We start from the raw sequence: 18377 nt of genomic DNA, 5'->3' as shown, positions 1-18377 counted from the left end.
TCCAATCTTTTTTGTAATGACTGCATTTCTTGGAGGATATGAAAATAGATTCTTATCGGGCTAATACTGCTCAGCTGCTCCATTACTGAGGGGAAAAACAATTGTTTTCCAGCAGGGCAGAAAGCGCAGAGGAGACTCACTTACGTCATCCAGATGCCGCAGGACTACTCATATTTCATAGGAAACAACCATAGTTCCCAGAGATGTTCAGAACTAGATCGAACCACTTCTCAACTCCCACAGAAAAACTCAGAAACCATTTGCAATACACATTTTTTTCTGTTCAAAGAAGCCTGTGCTACTTTGCTATAGCATTTTAAGGATGTCTCTATGGATTGGAAAATTATCTCATGCCCAGACTGAGATCTACATTCAGAATTTTATGTTTGCTGAAATAAATAAGGAAATGTTTTCACTATGCTGTAAATGACTTTCACAATAATGTTGTCCACATAACTCTGCTCTCACATTTTAACCCCCTCTTGTTCTTTACTCTGGGGAGGACTTTTTCCTCTCTTAATAAGAAGACATCTTTCTATGACCAGATGGACAACTTTTACTCTCTCTGGGATGCATATGCCCCATTGCATTCTGCCATAGGCTCCTTGCTGACCTCCATATCTGCACCACAATCTCCCTTGGTCCTTAAGGTTGAAGGCATGGTTCTTTGTCTTTCTAGTCTACTACTGTTCTCTCCTCCTGGCCCATACTGAGATTTATAGCTTGCCTGCCCTACTGTTTTCCTCTCAAGCTCTAAGAAAATGGCCATCATGCTTCCATGACCAATCGCCAATCACCACTGCAACATTTATGCTTATTCTTTGACTTTGGAAATACAGTTGACTGGTAGAAAGGAATAGGCAGAGAAGCTGTAAATACATCACATATAAAATTGCACTAAAATTCCTGTTGTAGTTTTTCCATTTCATAGTCATGAACCCTAGAGCAGCAGACTCTGGTCTTAAAACATTGAGTGTTTATTCACATTTTCCTAAAGTACAGCTGGTCTTCATTGTGTTTCCTCAGAAAGTTCATTAGCATTTGGAAGGTGCCTGGGATGCAACTGTTGATGTTTAAAGCAAGCTGTCTTTGATCGGCTAAAATCAGATTATGTAAAATTTAAATAATGTACACATTAAAAGTAGGAAATCATACCAGAGAAGTTTGAGTAATGTTTTAAAATGATCTTCCTTTCAAAAATAAAAGCTCATTGTTACAAACACATGCATGCAGGTGCACGTGTGCACACACACAATACCCACCCATACTGCCAGTGATAAAAACAAAATTCTACTTAACTCTCTTAATACTGGCCAACTAAGTCATGTAGCTTTGAATGAAACTTGTTAGAAGTCTAAATATAAAAACAAAGGAAATAAGCATCTAGAAATATTCTAAACTCCTGACTTAGAACTGCACACATTTAGGTCTACCAAAACGTCCTTCTACAGTCAGAAATTACTTAACTCCCTCCCTCCCTCTCTACCAGCCCAGGGCCCTTGACATGCTGTGTTACATCCTCAACATTGGTTTTACTCTGTATTTTCAGAGAAGGTCTCATTAAACTGCCAAGGCTGGACATGAACTGTTTGTGTAGCTCAGGCACACCTTCAGTCCGGAATCCTCCTGCCTCCATCTCTCCAGTAGCTGGGATTCCAGGCCTGAGGCACAGGCCATGCTTAATGTTTTGCAGAAACACTATTTTATTACTGAAGAGTAAGGGCAGAACTGGAACTAAGCAGAAAAAAAAACATTACTGTTCTTCACAGTGATAATCAACATTCAAAACACAAGATGAATATTCAGCAGTCAGTAATGAATATTTAGCAGTCAGTAATATATTTCTATACATTGACTGTAGAGGGAAAAAAAAAGAATTACTTTGCTATTAAGTCAATTAGTTTTCCTACCATCAGAAAGTGATTTTAGGGTGTTGTGGAAGTTGGCAAACATACCCAGCTTCCAAGCTTCTAGAAAATTTGTTTTCAGTTTCATGGATTCTGGGTTAGCAAAAGAAATGTGTTTTATTCACAGCAAGACAGTGGTGGGAGCATCACCCATCTCTTCCCTGTGTATTCTGAGCCTTTATTCTATGAGATATCCAGTAATACACATGCACTGTGTGATTGTCAATGATGTAGAACTTGAGGAACCCAGATCTTTCCCAATGGGGTGGTGGGGTGCGGGAACAGGCAGGCTGGAATAATGCCTGTGCGAATGAAGCTACCAATCTCCAACTTCCCTGCCTTTCTATCTCCAGTCCTTCAACCAGAGTGGAGACATCCAGGACAAAGGAGGAATGGTGTACAGGTTCTCGGGGTTTAACAAACACGATCTCTGCTTCAAAGAAAAACAGCTTTTCTTGGAAGAATTTAATATGAGGTCTCTTTTTAAGTAGGTTGTAATTTATTTCAAATGTTTTGAAATATGTTTAATATTATACTGAGGTTATAAACTATTATAGAAAACCCTTTAAATTATTAGCATTCAAGTTTTGTTAAGATTAATGATTCAAAAAGCAAAAGCATACAAGAATTTTTGAGAACGAAGATGCACAAATTTTAAACATTTTCTTTAATGAATTAACTCCAAACTAATTAGCTGGTGAGAATTACAGAAAAGAAAATTACAGAGTTTGGGGTTTTGTAGGAAGGAATGATTTTGGTTATTTAAATTTTTTTAAAGTAAAATATAATTACATAATTTCTCATTCTCTTTTGGGTTTTTGTTTTAAACAGAGGCTAAACAAGGATTTTTCTAAACTATACTTCAGAAACAGTTTAGAGAAACCATTTTGGGTTTAAGTCATTAACATTGAGAACTCATTCAGAAAACATTAATGACCTCAAGAATGTCAATAAAGTAGGTTTTTCTTTGAGCAGTGCATACACAAAAAGGGAGGAAGATGGAGGGGGATACATGAGACAGGGAGAGGGAGGAAAGCTGGGACTGAGAGTAGGGGAGGGGAGGTGTGGAGGCAGGGAGAGAGGGAGGGAAGAAGGCAAAGGGAGGGGAGAAACTGTCAAAGAGGGAGGGCAAAGCTAGATAAATGACAGAGGGCAACTCAGGTGCAACCCTTTCCTCTCACCTTTGTCTCACAAAGAAGCAGGACCCATTAATATAGCTTTTACCATGATGCACATCACACACTTCTCCCACCAGCCCCTACTCCATCTTGTTTCCACTCCTCGCCTTATATTTTATTTTCTAAATTAAGTGAGTGGGTGTATGTGTGTACAAGTGTGTGTGTGTATGTGAGAGTGTGTGTGTAGGTGCATGATGAAAGCAGAGGTAAGAGTTGGGGACAGGCTGGGCGGTAGCGCACGCCTTTAATCCCGGCACCTGGGAGGCAGAGGCAGGCGGATTTCTGAGTTCAAGGCCAGCCTGGTCTACAGAGTGAGTGCCAGGACAGCCAGGGCTACATAGAGAAACACTGTTTCGAAAATAACAACAAAAAAAAAAGAGTTGGGGACAGAAAGGGTCGCAGAAGAGGTGGGAAACAAAAGGAGGGTAAAGAAGTAGAGATGAACAAAGTATAGACTGGGAATGTACAGAGAATGTATATGATCCTTATCATTTTCTATATTTAAGTGAAGTGCATGTGTACGTAGTAGTCATAGACACTAGAGGTATGTACAAATGCTTGCCAGGATGTGAAGTAATACCAACATTATTCTTACATTGTGTGTGTGTGTGTGTGTGTGTGTGATTTATTTGTTTTGTATACAGTGTTCTGCCTGCATGTATGCCTGCAGGCCAGAAGAAGGCACCAGATCTCATTATAGATGGTTAGGAACCATCATGCAGTTGCTGGAAATTGAACTAAGGACCTCTGGAAGAGTAACCAAAGGAGGAGATGACTCCCCCTGTATATAATTTTAAAATGTTATAATATAGTGCATCATTTTATTTGTGTTATGTATATTGTGAATACATATATCAGTATAGTAATAGAGATAATGTATATAAAGATGAATATAGGTAAGAGATGAATTGAGTGCTAGAAAAGTACTTGGTAGTAAGTTAGTGGGAAGAATTTAACTAAGGTTTTGAGACCATTGCTAAAATGTATTAGCCACGCCATACATACTGTGATGCAGCTAGCACACAAACTGAATTCTCTTCAACTTAAAACTTCTCAATGAATTTCAACTTTGCTTAGGGATCCAAGAAACTATGGTTTAAAAATATTGCTTTGCATAAAAAAGTGAATGAATGAATGAATGAATGAATGAATGAATAAATAAATAAATAAAAGTGCAAAGAAAGCAACAGGTAGAAACTTCCAAATATAGTATAGAAGACAGAGAACCAGCAGCCCCAACTGAGCCAGGGAGCCCTTGATTCTCTGGTATTTGAATTCCACAGTTATCAAGAACGCTCTGAATATAATGTTGTCCAGCTAAACACTTGTCAATAATGCCTCGAGCAACCTCTGCCAGACACTGGCATTAATCACTTTAACAAAATATGACCAGTATTCTGTTTTATTTGAATTTGTAATTTAGCTAACCTGGATCCACTCTTTAAATATGTTCTTCATTTTAATAAGATAATGCTTAGTGAACAAAGAGGAAAAAAATGGAGTCAATGTATTTACAAAAATGGAATTTACAATTCTCCTTCCTTTGAACTAACTAGAGACCACAATAAGTCAACTCATTCATGGCCTTCCCCAGGAAAAGGATGGACAGGCACCTTACTAATAAATGTGCATTCCCTACAATACAGTCTGTCCTCAGAGGCCAAATGTTCTTCTCACAGTTGAGTCAGCTGCCACTGATACATTAATTTACTACTTATAGTAAGTAGGAACTTCCTAATGGCAAATTAGTTTAAGCATTTAAGACCTTTTTATTTCCTATCATTCTCAAAATGAACACAATGTTTATAATTAGTATGTCACAATTTTGTACTTTTGCATTTTAGACAATGAGTCCAACAATAGCAAAAAAATTTCAATTTTTATTTAAGCTACACTATTTTATTGAGATAAAATACTATAATTTGCTTAAATGGGCAAAAATGGGAGCTGGTTCAAAAGAAATTACTTTTGAGCTTACTTCATTTCTTAGTTATTTTTTTCCTAGAAAACCTGCTGTATAGTTTTACTATAAAAATCCTCAGTTTCAACTGTGTACTCTCTCTATTAATTAAAGAGAATTAGACTGTCTTTTCTAGAATGGGGAAACAGATTTAATTAACAGTGTAGAAAATATATCTTACTCAATGGAGAGGAAAAGAAATACTTTTCCTTATTTCTTATTAAAACTGAAAAGTGAATACAGGAAACCAAAGAGAGTCCCCAGCACTCTCCCAGGAAATCAAAGGCAGCGGCAATAGCTGAACTCTAAAAAGGCCATTTCCCCAGGGTCAGCAAGATCTGGACCTTTAACTCACGTTTATAAGGGAAAACATGATCTTAGAACAATTCAATTTTGATTTTTAATTCTTTTTGGTTTGCCTCACATTGCCAGGTGTGGAAGTTCCATCAAAGTCAAAGATTAACTGTATTAATTCTAGAATGAGCAAATACACAGATGATATTTGAAGTAAGATCAAAGACCCAAACTGCGTAATTACTGCACAATACAGTTGGCCCATTATGAGCCAGACAATATTTTCCTCTTTATAGGCAGCTTTTATCCTGTTGAATTTCCACAGCAGCATCAGACAAGAGATTATATCACCGTCTCACAGGCAGGCACTTTAGACAAAAGGAAAGGGATGCACAGAGAGACCAAGGAGTGTGCCCAGTGACAGAGTGAGGAAAGGCTGCAGCGAAGGGCATGTGCTGCAGAGCCTCAGGGCCGATCCGCTTTCCTCCCATCCCAGGGAGGAGCTGTGTCTCCATCTTTGTTTTGTATGAACCACAAGGCCATGCACCTCTTCTCCCTCTTTCCTTCTGTGAAGAAGACCACAGTGTTCATGAAAGTATACAGCACACACTGCTGAAATACATACAGACACAAAGCAATGAACCTGAGTTCATAAAGCTTAGAAACCGACTGAAAAGATGATAATTATCCAAATGATTTTTTAATAAAATAGTAAAATAGTAAATGCAGGAGACCCAGGAAGGGCATATTGAAAATCAGCACACCTGAGCTTTTAGCCGGACAGTGGTGGCACACGCCTTTAATCCTAGCACTTGGGAGGCAGAGGCAGGCGGGTTTCTGAGTTCGAGGCCAGCCTGGACTACAGAGTGAGTTCCAGGACAGCCAGGGCTACACAGAGAAACCCTGTCTTGAAAAAAACCCAGGAAAAACAAAAAAACCAAAATCAGCAGATCTGATTGTAACACTTAGGGAGGGCTGGGTCCTGAGAGGAAAGAACTTGAAGAGATTCGAGAGAATTTTATTCCTGAGATTACAATATCTTTTTTTTTTAATATTAAAACTCGCCAGATAAAACAATTCTGGGAAAATTATCCTGCACCAATGTTATCAGCTAACACCTAGCTCCCACCAAACTCCTAGGCCCTTGCCTGCTGCAAAGGCTGCAGGCCCAAAGTGCTTCGAGGCCTTACCTGACTGGCTTTCTGTGCTTTCCAATGCATAGCTGCCAAAAGCTACCTCCAGCCCTGCATCGCCTTTATCCCTCCTGGGACCCACAAGTCCCATCTTTACCCTTTACCCAGAAATTGGCCCTAGCCTTCTTTATTGACACAATCAAGAACCAATTAGGTAATCTGCACCTACCCGTACAGGCCATTCCCTCCATTTTTGCTCAGCTCTTAGCCCTGCATTTCTTGTAGGCAGGAAATCTTTTCCATTGAAAGATTTCTGGGTGGGTTGAGGTCGCTATCACTCGACTGGGACCACTGCCTGACTACAGGAGGTGGACTCTTCAGGTTTCATAGCCTCACTGCTATGAGTCTCAGCAAAAGTGATATCTTTAAGTGATAAGGCTAAGAGGAGCAAAGATGGGAACCTAAAATTGCTAATGCATCGGGAAGAGTCCCATAAACAAGTTACTGAAGAGTGTCAGTCAAGGAAGAGAACCTAAGGTAGGAAAGTGGTGTCATACACTCATGTGTGTGCTCAAAAACAACAGAGTGTCTCTATAGTACATAGTCCTACAGGGCTATCTTAACATGATAGCCACTTAGAGAAAAGTGTAAAGACTTTATGGGAAATGGACTTGGATAGATATCTGAGTGTACAAGAGCACTGGCTGCTCTTTCAGAGGACCCACATTTGATTCCTAGCACTCCTACACAATGGATTGTGACTCCAATCACCTTTTCTGGCCCCAGCAGGCACTACATGCAATATAGTGCACAGATATACCTTCAGGCAAATTACCCACGTACATAAAACAAAGTGAAGAATCATTTTACAGAATATAGTGAAAATGGAACTAGCATTCCAAAATGAAATATCACAGAACTGGACATAACTGTAAAAAAATAAACTGAGAGGAACAAGCCTATGTAAAGTCATACTCAACTATGTACACTCAAAAAATAAACAAGAGTACAGAAAATAAGGTAGTTAACTATGTGAAAGCTTGTAAGTGACTGACAAATAGCCAGAGAGTAGACTTCTAAGTCAGAGTTGTAGAAATGTGTAAAAACCGTAGAATGAAAAGAGACATAAAAAAAGAAAAGATAGAAAAACAGTAGGAACCATGCTCAGCAGGCATCAATAGGAGGGGAGACCCTTGGTCCTGTGCAGACTCGATAACCCAGAGTAGGAGAATGCTAGGGCGGTGAGGTTGAAGTGGGCGGATGGGTGGGTGGGTCACCCTCATAGAGGAAAAGGGGAAGGAAGATGGGATAGGGGATTTGTGGAGGGGAAACTGAGAAGGGGGATAACATTTGAAATGTAAATAAATAAAATAACCAATAAAAAAGAATAAAACTAGCAGAAGATACCCAAGAGAATTAAAAAACTAGCCCATTGGTTCTCACTGAATAATAATTTGCTTGAACACCATCAATGAAATCCCAGTTGCTACTAGTCCTGCTTAGAAAAAGAACTTCCAGAGTGTGGGCACTTTAGCCCCCACATTCTTCTTCCTGACCCTCCCATACTGTCCTCTTCTGCCCATCCCTGGTTTCCCTCTCATCTCCTCTCACCTGCCTTTCTTCCCCCTCTGCCCTCTTTCTTAGGCAATTTTGTACTTGTGTGAGGAAATGTGCCAGACTGAAAATGTTTCTGGATTAACAGTGTTTTTTTTCTATATTATAAACATTATTCCAGAATAAGAAGATTTGTAAATTTTATTTTGACAGATTTCATCAATAATGTTATTTTACTACATATTTCTATTATGCCCTGGTGAATAGAATAATACGAAGTAAAGATAAGGTTAAACTTTTGAAATACTAAACGAAGTTCCCTAAAAATCTGGCACAAACAGGACCTTCTATTCCCTTTGTCATGGGCATTTTGTGTTTCCGAGGCTCTCAGCAGAAAGAGCTAATGGCTGCCATGCTGAGCCCCAGGCAGAGAACAGGACTACAGTTAAAAGCTGGTTTTCTATTCCCTGCTTTCATAAAGGCTGACCTGAAATTATATTTATGAGCATCATACCATCGTATGAACAATGGTTTGTTTTCTATTTTAATTCATTCTAAATGGTTTGTTAGAAATGACTATCCCTTCAGAGAAGTAAATCACAATAACAGTCATTAAGCAAAAAACAAAACAATTTATAAAATTATAATCTGACTGTTTATAGAGACAACCTCCTATGGGTCTGTTTTTGAAAACAATACTATTCTGAAGTTTAAAGTCACTGGTAGATTAAATGAAATCATTTTCACTTATCATCATTATAGGGGATAAGCAGCAGGAATTCTTTAAGATGAGAATCAAGTATATATGAACAATGTAGAGCATGTTGAGAAAGAATTCAACTCATGGGAAGTTCCACTAGTCCTTCATGAATTCAAAAGCCACACGGAACAACTACAGAAAAAGCAAGAATGAAGAAGGTATCTCCGATAATCTCTCAAAGGTGTTGCTCATTTTATAACTCTAGTTACATTTCGATATAAATTCTGGAAGTAGCCTGGAACTGAATGTTCATCCTAAAAGAAGAAATGTTAAAGGCAATTTACAGCTTTCCTAAGTCTGTAGACACAGCAGGCGGTGGGAGGGCTGAGGAGGTAGGGAGAGCACTCAGCTTGTAGGTTAAGTGATTTCCTGACATAACAGTTCTACACAATAGCGGCTCCTTGCTGTCTGTAGCTAAGCAGAGAAAATCCAAAGCGTCTAAAATTCATAATTCACTGTGCTGTGAGTTGTTAACAAAGTAAATATAACTCTAAAAACAATTGAGCAAAGTTGTCATTTCTTAGGAACCCACTAACAAAGCATTTTATAACAAAGTGGAATTTTCAGTTTTCAAAAGGAATTTCTGTGAACAACCTGTTGTATTCATTTTCCCGAAGCTGTAAGAGAACCGTGATTTTGAAAGCCACTGCATAAACTCTGGGTTCTCAGTGTTAATCCAGGAGGTGCAGAGGCTGGCATTCTCTGGAAGCTGCCTCTCTGCTTTGCAGACTCATGCATATTTCATGAGTGTACTCTCTGCTTCTGTAGTTCACATTACCAGATGAGGATGAAACTATTAATCCCTCACTTTAAATGGATAGAGAAATGTTATGAATAGCTGGGTTTCTAGAACCCAGAATGTTCACACTACTGGAATAAAATGGTATTTTTCTCTTTCGTTTCAAAAAGTCCATTTTAATATTGGAAGTGAAAAATAGGATTTAATATTCATTTCAAGCCAAACAAGGAGTGGAGGCACACACCAATGATCCTGGCACGTGGGAGGCAGCCTGAGGATGCCCTTAAACTTCAGGCTAGCCTAAGCTACATGGCAAGCCCCTCCTCAAACAGCAATCCAAAATGTAGTTTTGGTACCCAAAATATTGTATGCCCATTAAAATCATTGTTCTATTTACATATATTCTAGTTGTGGTAGAAGCTATATAAACCAAGCGTTTCAGGATAGATAGAAAAAGACACAGATTAAACCAATGCTTTACTCACTAGTCTGAGAGCACTGAGCAGCTCAAAGCTCAGCCCACACTTTACATGTCTAAATTCCCAATATATGTGACAGACAGAGACATCTACCCTGTTTTCTCAGTGTGAAAGCCACCAATCTTCCTCCCTACTGGGCAGCATACTCTACAGTCAAGAGTATCCGCAGGTGCTCTCTATAAAGGGAACCTTATAAAGTCACTGAAGAAGCATTTGCCTCCTTTGTTGACACCCGGGGCATGTTACACGAGGTTTTCCAAACACTAAATGAATTGTGATGGATTCAGACAATCATTCCCCAACATATATCCTGCTCATGGACATTTGTATCTGAGTAAGAAGTGTTTATTAGAAACATTTTCACTTAGTCTTCACTTGGCAGCTTCCTGATGACATTGGCAGGGTAGCCTGTTTAAACATAATGGGGTTTTGTTCAACAACACACACAAGGTGTAGCTGAGCGAACTAGCTCACCTAGTTCTAGTGGGTTTCTTGTACCTCAGTTTTGTTTTGTTTTGTTTTGTTTTGTTTTGAAGTTCTCTAAGCTCAACATGCTCCTCCTCTGTGGAGTCCCCTTGGTACCTGCAGATGTATGTGTGTACATGAGGAAGGCTGAGGTAGACAGAGTGTGTCTTTCCCAATCGCTCTCCCTCCACCTTCTATGTGAGGAAGGTCTTTCATAGTAACCTAAGCTCACGACCTTAGTTAGTCTAGCTTGACAGCTTGCTCCACGCATCTCATTACACCTGGACAGGCTGCTGGTGTTCCAGTGGGCTGCCATGGCCACCAATAGTTATGTGGATACTAGGAAATCAAGCTCAGGCTCCCTGCTAGCACAGCAAGCTCTGGTCCCCTGAATTACCTCCACAGTCTTATTTATGCTTATTAAAGTAAATATTTCCCTATACCTTTCATATACATATATGATATATATATCCTAGATGAGTATTAAGTGATAAGAAATTATACGCACAAATCATTTATGTGTCTCTGCTTCTCGGAGCTAAATGACTCAATAAATTCTCTCGGTATATAAATTCTGTCTAATCTGACATGTACTCTAACAACAAAATTTATATGTTTTGGTATTAACAAATAGTTTTTTTATTTTTATTTTTTACTATACCAGGAACAATTCTTCTAAACACTTTCCAAGGGTTGGGATATAGCTTAGGGGTGAAAGACTTAAGTAGCAAAAATGTGTTGGTTAATCCTCATCATTCAACAACAACAAAAAAAAAAAACAAAGAAAGAAAAAACAAAACAAACAAAAAAACCATCAAATCTTATAAAAAAAAATGCCAAGTACTTTCTCTATATAATCAACTAAGTGAGTCTAGAAAGATAGATACGGACTATGAGAGCAATATCTACTTACTTGTCTCCAAAAAACTTCCTCCAGAACTCAGCAGCATCTGCTTTGGTGATGCGGAAGTTATCTCCCTGGAACTGGCCATTGGGAAAGATTGCCTTGATTTCTGCCAGCATGTGACTGAAGATAAGGGACAGTTTTGTGAGATTCCGTCTGTCAGGAACAAGAGAAAAGAGGAAGGGAGGTAAATATATACACGAAACCTTTAACGGGAATCTAAAGTTAAAAAAAACTGCCATACATAAAGTTGAGTCTTAGTAGACAGTCATGAGCCTAAAAATGCATTAATGTCAACCTGAGACTCCATCTAAAATAATGTTCCCTGTTCACTTACATTCTTAACAGCTTTTTATTTTCTCCTTTATCCATGTGTTTATTTAACAGAAACACGAGCAAGGAAAATCATGTAATTTCACTTATTAAGCTGTTTGATGAGAAAGACAAACCCATGGAAAGCGAAATCAAATGTAAAGGCTAAGATAGAGTGCTACTTCTATCTGGAAAAGTAAGGGAAATTTTGACAAATGAAGAGAGTTGAGAAGTCATGTAGTTTCCCGAAATGGAAAGAGGAGGCTGGGGAGAAGAAAGGGCCCAGAAAGTATCAGAAGCAAAGCTTTTCACTTTGGGTCACTGGAGCACAGCAGAGGGAATGAAGACATGATGGGATATAGGATGAGAAGACATTTAGCTTGGACTTTACATGAAGAGAGAGCCAGTCAGTAAAACAAGGTCTTTCCAAGTTCATTGGTCTCTTCTATCTACAAACGGAATGCCCTAATGATGGTGTTTGGAAATGCTTGTTTCCAAACTTCCCTGGGACATTCTAACATGAGTACCTCATTAGTTGGACTAAGATATGGGAAGGAAGGCAGATAGGGATTCAATGAAATGTGGCAGAGGGATAAAGTGACAAGAGGGTGAGAGATGCCTAAGGAAGTAACAGCAGGCATCATCGCATTCGAATCCCCATGCTTTTGGGGATGTAAGCTTCATAGGGCAAAAATCACACTATCACCAGTAATAGCCCTTACTATTTCTGAGGCACAGCACAAACTATGTTGAAAGGCCTGAACTGCCAGTGCTAGATAATGAAGCAACTGAAACACAAAATGTTAAACAAACTTAATCTAAGTTCTAATTTAGAACTGACTTTACATTTTTTCACTCACAATCACCAACCCAAACTCCCCCGCCCTGCACACTTATTCTGTTTTGAGGCTTAAAACATTTTGTGCGTATATGCGCGCTGGGAGCCAGGCTAGGGGCAACTGCCTCAAGAAACTGCACAGGAAATAAAGAGCAATTTAATCTGCTATATATAACTTTCCATTTCAGCAATGTCTTTGTCACTAAAAATCATGCTGCTCTGACCATTTTTTCTCCTGCATCTATACTTGCTGACAGTAGGGAAAACATGCCTAGAAGAGATGGTGTAATATGGACCTGTGATTAAAGTCTGAAAGTACTAGTCTTCCTAAAACATGTTTAAAGATATGTAAGATGAACAGAGTGGGGAAAAGCCAAGATACTCAAGAAACAGGAGAGAAAAAGTAAAGAGAAAGCAATCAAGTATAAATTTTGTTGTCACGATAACTTTAAATTCAAGAAAAATATCAAATAGTCTCATAACATACTTCATCTATGAAATTTCATTTCTAAGGCGTCAGACGCTACCAATCTGAAGATTTACTATCACTGTACACAAGTAAATCTTCATTTTCTGAAATACTTTCTGATGCTCAGCGCAACCTGATCCAAGCACGAATCTGCTACTGAGCTGAATCTTTAAGATTGACCTGGCTGTGCCATCCAGATTCAAATGACAGCAGCTCTGAAGAATGCATTCGAGGAGATGAAAAGCAAACTGTTCTCCATACAAGCAGCAAAGTTTGTGCTCCCTCAACTGTAAAAGACCTTTAGGATCTGTGCTTAGAGAAAACATGAAGTCGCCTCAGAAAACCTGCAATGAATAAAGTCCCACGGTCAGGTGAGAGGGCTAGTTTTCAAGCAAACTTCCAATTGACAGGTAAGAATGAAAAAAGTGAATATGGTTATAATTAAGATAAACCAACTGTTCCTTATTTTCTAAAATGCTTGCCTCGGCCCCCTTGTGTCTTTGTTCTTTAATCATATCCAAATGTTTCTCATTTTGCCTTGCCGTGTATAAGTCTGAAGCATCAAGTCAGTGATTACCCCTAATCTTGGATATCTCAGGCACAGGAGATGAAAGAGGATGGAACGATTTAGCTTGTCCACTGAGGACTGACTTAAGACATTCGACTTTAAAACAGAAATAAGAAGAGTTTTTAAATTTATAAACCAGAGGCTCTAAGAGTCACTAATATACACAGACACACACACACACACACACATACACACACACACACACACACACACAAATTCAAATGGATGCCTATTATATATTTAACCTGTGTTATTTAAAGAAACTCCAATTCATATTGTTAAAATTATTATTTAGAGTCAGCAATATCATGTTATTTTAACTTTCACATAGGCTAGAATTTAGAATTCTATCATTTTATATTTAAACACACACTCTAGTACACACCCTTGCATACATGTAAATTCTTGGAATATCATTGCCAAAGACACTGATTTATGAAGGTTATAAATTCATGGTGAAATATGCTATTATCATTTAAATTTAGTGTCACAATAAACAGGCGGTGGCATCTCTGTGTTTTTCTATGTGGTACATGCTTTACATAACTCTCTAACAAACTCTGTATTCTAAACACACTGCTTTTAACAGCACTCAACCTTCAAAATAAAATACAAAATTACATTATTTCTAACCATTTAAGTACAAAGGAAGACAGAAAGCATCACTGCACACGTTCACAGCTGAGATACTTGTTCCTATCATACACTTCCTCCACAGTGAGACAGCTCTTCCTAAAGCCGTCTGACTTGCCACCATATGATCAGAACTGATGACTAGTTAACAAGGGGTTTCATGGTTACTAATTACTAGTTTGTATCACTAAAACTCTCCTGTCCCACCACAACCAAAAAAAAAAGAAGAAGAATTCTGTTCGCAAAGACTCAACAATCTTACAAATATAATTCAAAGTCTATAAGGAATTATACATTATTAATTCTTTCATGTATAAGAAAATGGCATCATTATCATTTATCTTCCATTAACCATCACAAATTGAGACATTTCTTTATTTGTTTTGTGGGAAACTTTGTTCATAAAAAATATTTCAGAGTAAAGGTAACGTGAACACCAGCCAATAAGAAAGGAGATGGCAATACAGAATAGACCTACAAAAGATGTTGACACTGCAGGAGAAAGAAAGGGAAGGGAGTAGAAAACGAAACAAAGAAGAGAGTAAAAGTAAAGCCAAGTTCTTGTTTATTAATGAAATGTGTCCCATGCATCCATATGTCAAGGCCATCACTGATGCTGCCCTACACTCTTCCTAGAACTTCGTAGGTTCGATTTATAGTCCTGTATCTTCTTTCAATGGTGAGCATCAATTTCTTTGAAACTCAGGCAAGGTTGTGGAATGTGGCTGAACTAGAATGAATAAATGACTTAAACTTCAGGCACTTCACTGATTATGGTAAGTCTAAGTAGTTTAGGTGGTTCTAGCCAACATCATAAAGGACAAAGAATAAATAGTTCAGAGTATACAAGGCTACTTTTAGTGAACTTTGGCATAAACAGACACAAAGAGAACTTTACAATAATTCATGACACTATACTGGTTCACTTTAATTACGGCCATTATGACTTAGTAAGTTAACGCTGAAAACTGAATTAATAATGCCAAATTTTCATTGGTGACATCCACTAAATATGAGAGATGCATATATAATTTAATGAGATTGCATGATGCTGGTTTCCTACATTGGAGAAGTAGCTTCACAAATCAAGGAAGAAATAAAAAGCAGAAATACTGAATTAGTCAAAAACATTAAATGATATTTAATTAGTGAAGTCCAAACTTCACAAGAATGTGCTGCTTTGGGTAGAAGACACGGAAGAGATTTTATCCAAAACTATTAATAATTCATTTCTCACATTTGAAAGCTAGAGCATGTGCTTCTAGCACTTTACAAGGTGAAACAATCTAACATAAAACCAAAGAATCACATGCCGTATAGAAACAGAGCCACTTAAAAGGCCACTTTTGTTGTGTTTATGACATAATAAGATGGTCTTAGAGGGCTCCAGATTGTTGTTGACCTGGGGCACTCGCATTCCTAGGGGAACAAGGAGACGGGCCTAATGTAAGCCTTGACTTTCATTTCTCCCATCTGAAAACAGTCAGTCTATTATTAGGAAGAGGCCTGACGGTCTTAAATAAAACTGATTATTACTCCCTCACTGTCTAAATACTAAGACCCGTCAAGACCTCTATAGGAATTAACAAAGAAGATTTATCTTAAAAGTCCAATATGCAAGTAAAACATCACAAGAAAGAAGTGGAAGAGTGAGTCTTTACTACTGAAGACTCAGTAATTACTTCAAGCCACAGACAAGTCAAGAGGAGGTCCAGAAACAGACTGGAACAGAGGCCCCCTGCAATGGACCTATATCAGCCAGCTTCCTGGAAACTGTGGGGTGATGGTTAACTTGGGGCGAGAAAGAAGACCAGCAAAAAGAGGGGGAAGAGGATACAGAAGAGAGTGGGAATAAAAACAAAGTATAATGATAAGTAGAAAAAATGCTATGATAAATTTCATTGCTTTGTGGACTAATTAAATATGAAAGTTGATTATAAACTTTAAAAAATTAAATCTTAAGTCAACCCAGAAGACTGCTAGAATAAAAGCCAAGCTCAAATTTGTGGCCCAAAGCAGAGATGCATAGCGGGCATTCTTTTATCCCTACATATTTTCTTGTATCTGCTTTATACAAGTTTCCATTTGGGCAAAGCCTATAAAAAGAAGGATTCTGTACATGAGAAAAATAGATGGGTCAATCACAGCAGCTATATATGGACACTTTACCATCACATACTTAATACTCAAATACGAGACTATGTTATGTTCACATCTAATACCTTTAGAAGAGTTTCAAAAGACATTCAAATATATGTGGGGTAGTCATTTAAATGTCCTACATTAGAGTATAGCTATCTTTACTCTGCTTTTAAGTCTTAAGTTTCTAAGCCTTTTGGAATCAGTTTCCTCATTCTGGAATGTTATGTGAAAGACTGGTCCACTGAGATTTTGTAACGAGTGAGTGAGGTATGAAGCTAAAGGTCTAATAGGAGTAATGAGAAGGTATGATCAATAAAGATATTACAATCGTTGAGGTGGGTAGCTATTCTTCCCTTTCTAATATAGATTTCATCTATGCAACCAACAGCCATAAAGTATTGTGCACACCTTAAGAAGGCTGTAGTACTCACTCCATACTCAGGAACAATTGGCGAGTATCTGACCCACACATTCAATCATTTACTCTAAAGATCTTTCTGAGTGTCTATCATATCCAGGCTTGGTTTAAGGACTGAGGACCCAAAAAGCCAGTTCACTACACTTAAAAGGGATTTGGGGATCTCTAAAGATTAAGAAAATACAGAGGAAACGAAGGGAGAGAGACCCAGAACCCCATGAAAACAATCATCTGAGAGAGGAATTGAAGATTCCCAGGGTGGTGCAGAACACTGCCTGTGATCAATGGCTCAAGGAAGGAGGCCAATTAGGCTGGGTGTGCTGGCTCTGGGGTTGAACAGAGTTGTTCTCATAAGCTTTGAAAAGTTCTAGGATTACACCAGCAATGTCCACAAAGAGAAGAACTATAATAAATCTTATCTTACATATTCCATAAAGCTTGTAAATGTTTCTTTAATGCTGGCTCCATTAACCTCACAGTAATGCCAAAGCAGGATTATCAATGTATGTCTGTTGATTCCTTATATGGATGACTCCCACTTGTATCTGGTTTAAAGGCTTTAAAACCTTACCCCAGTAACATATATAACTTTTCTTAAGTATAAGGCATCTTTTGATGAAACCTCATCTGTGACAGAGTCCAACTGTAATAAATCTTTAAAATTTAAATTAAAATTTAAATTTAAAATTTATTAATTATTGCAGGAAAAAAGAGAACACACTTCTTTCATTCACTTCAGGTAAAAGATAAAGTACAACAAAAGGTCTATAAGCTAAGTGGGAAGTTGGGACTATGATGAGATTCAGACAGAAATGTTCAAAACATAAATTATTGGTTCTTTTTCTTAAGAGAAAGAAATACTAGAAACTCAAGTACAGGTGCATGACCTGGGGTAAGGTGCTGGAGATTTGCATCAAAAAACAAAAACAAAACCGAAACCAACTTGATTTCAGAAGAAGAGCAGTTGAAATAGAATAGTGAATGTGCAGGAGCGATGGCTCAGCAGGTAAGATGCTCAAGGCCAAGCCTCAGAAGCCGAGCTGCATCCCCTGCTCCCATATGGCAGAAGGGGAGGATCAACTGCAGATTATCCACTAACCTGTACACACATGGCATGTGTGTGCACACTCACACACAGAAAAAAAGAAAAATGAGGAGGCTGGCGAGCACCGTTAGCCCGGCTGGCGCGTGGCATCGGCCTGACGCTGACTGAGGACCATCAGCCAGTCTCGTAGCTCGATCACCCAGGAAGAGAAATTGTAAGCAGATAAGAAGAGCGCGTTCAGTTTGGGACACCATTTGCAGCTGGAGATGGGGAATGGACTGTCAGACCAGACTTCCATCCTGTCCAGCCTGCCGTCCTTTCAGTCCTTTCACATTGTTATTCTTGGTTTGGACTGTGCTGGAAAGACAACCGTTTTATACAGGCTGCAGTTCAACGAATTTGTAAATACCGTACCTACCAAAGGATTTAACACTGAGAAAATTAAGATAACCTTGGGCAATTCGAAAACAGTCACTTTCCACTTCTGGGATGTAGGTGGTCAAGAGAAATGAAGACCACTGTGGAAGTCATATACCCGATGCACAGATGGCATTGTGTTTGTGGTGGACTCTGTCGATG

The 18377-nt window shown here is 38.5% G+C and overlaps 1 protein-coding gene across 4 annotated transcripts in view; it reads right to left on the bottom strand.

Moving 5' to 3' along the window:
- The window catches only part of Cblb (Cbl proto-oncogene B), a 177326-nt gene that overhangs the window by 86358 nt on the left and 72591 nt on the right, over positions 1–18377 (bottom strand). For all 4 annotated transcript variants that reach the window (XM_031364060.1, XM_031364057.1, XM_031364058.1 and 1 more), the window contains exon 4: positions 11383–11529. In XM_031364060.1, coding sequence (XP_031219920.1) covers positions 11383–11529 — 147 coding nt within the window. The remainder of the gene's footprint in view (positions 1–11382; positions 11530–18377) is intronic.

This window comes from Mastomys coucha, unplaced genomic scaffold, assembly GCF_008632895.1.
Source record: "Mastomys coucha isolate ucsf_1 unplaced genomic scaffold, UCSF_Mcou_1 pScaffold12, whole genome shotgun sequence".
In the NCBI taxonomy this organism is placed as follows: Eukaryota; Metazoa; Chordata; class Mammalia; order Rodentia; family Muridae; genus Mastomys; species Mastomys coucha.
Note: the sequence above shows the minus strand (reverse complement) of the source record. Positions and strands in the feature narration are given on the sequence as shown.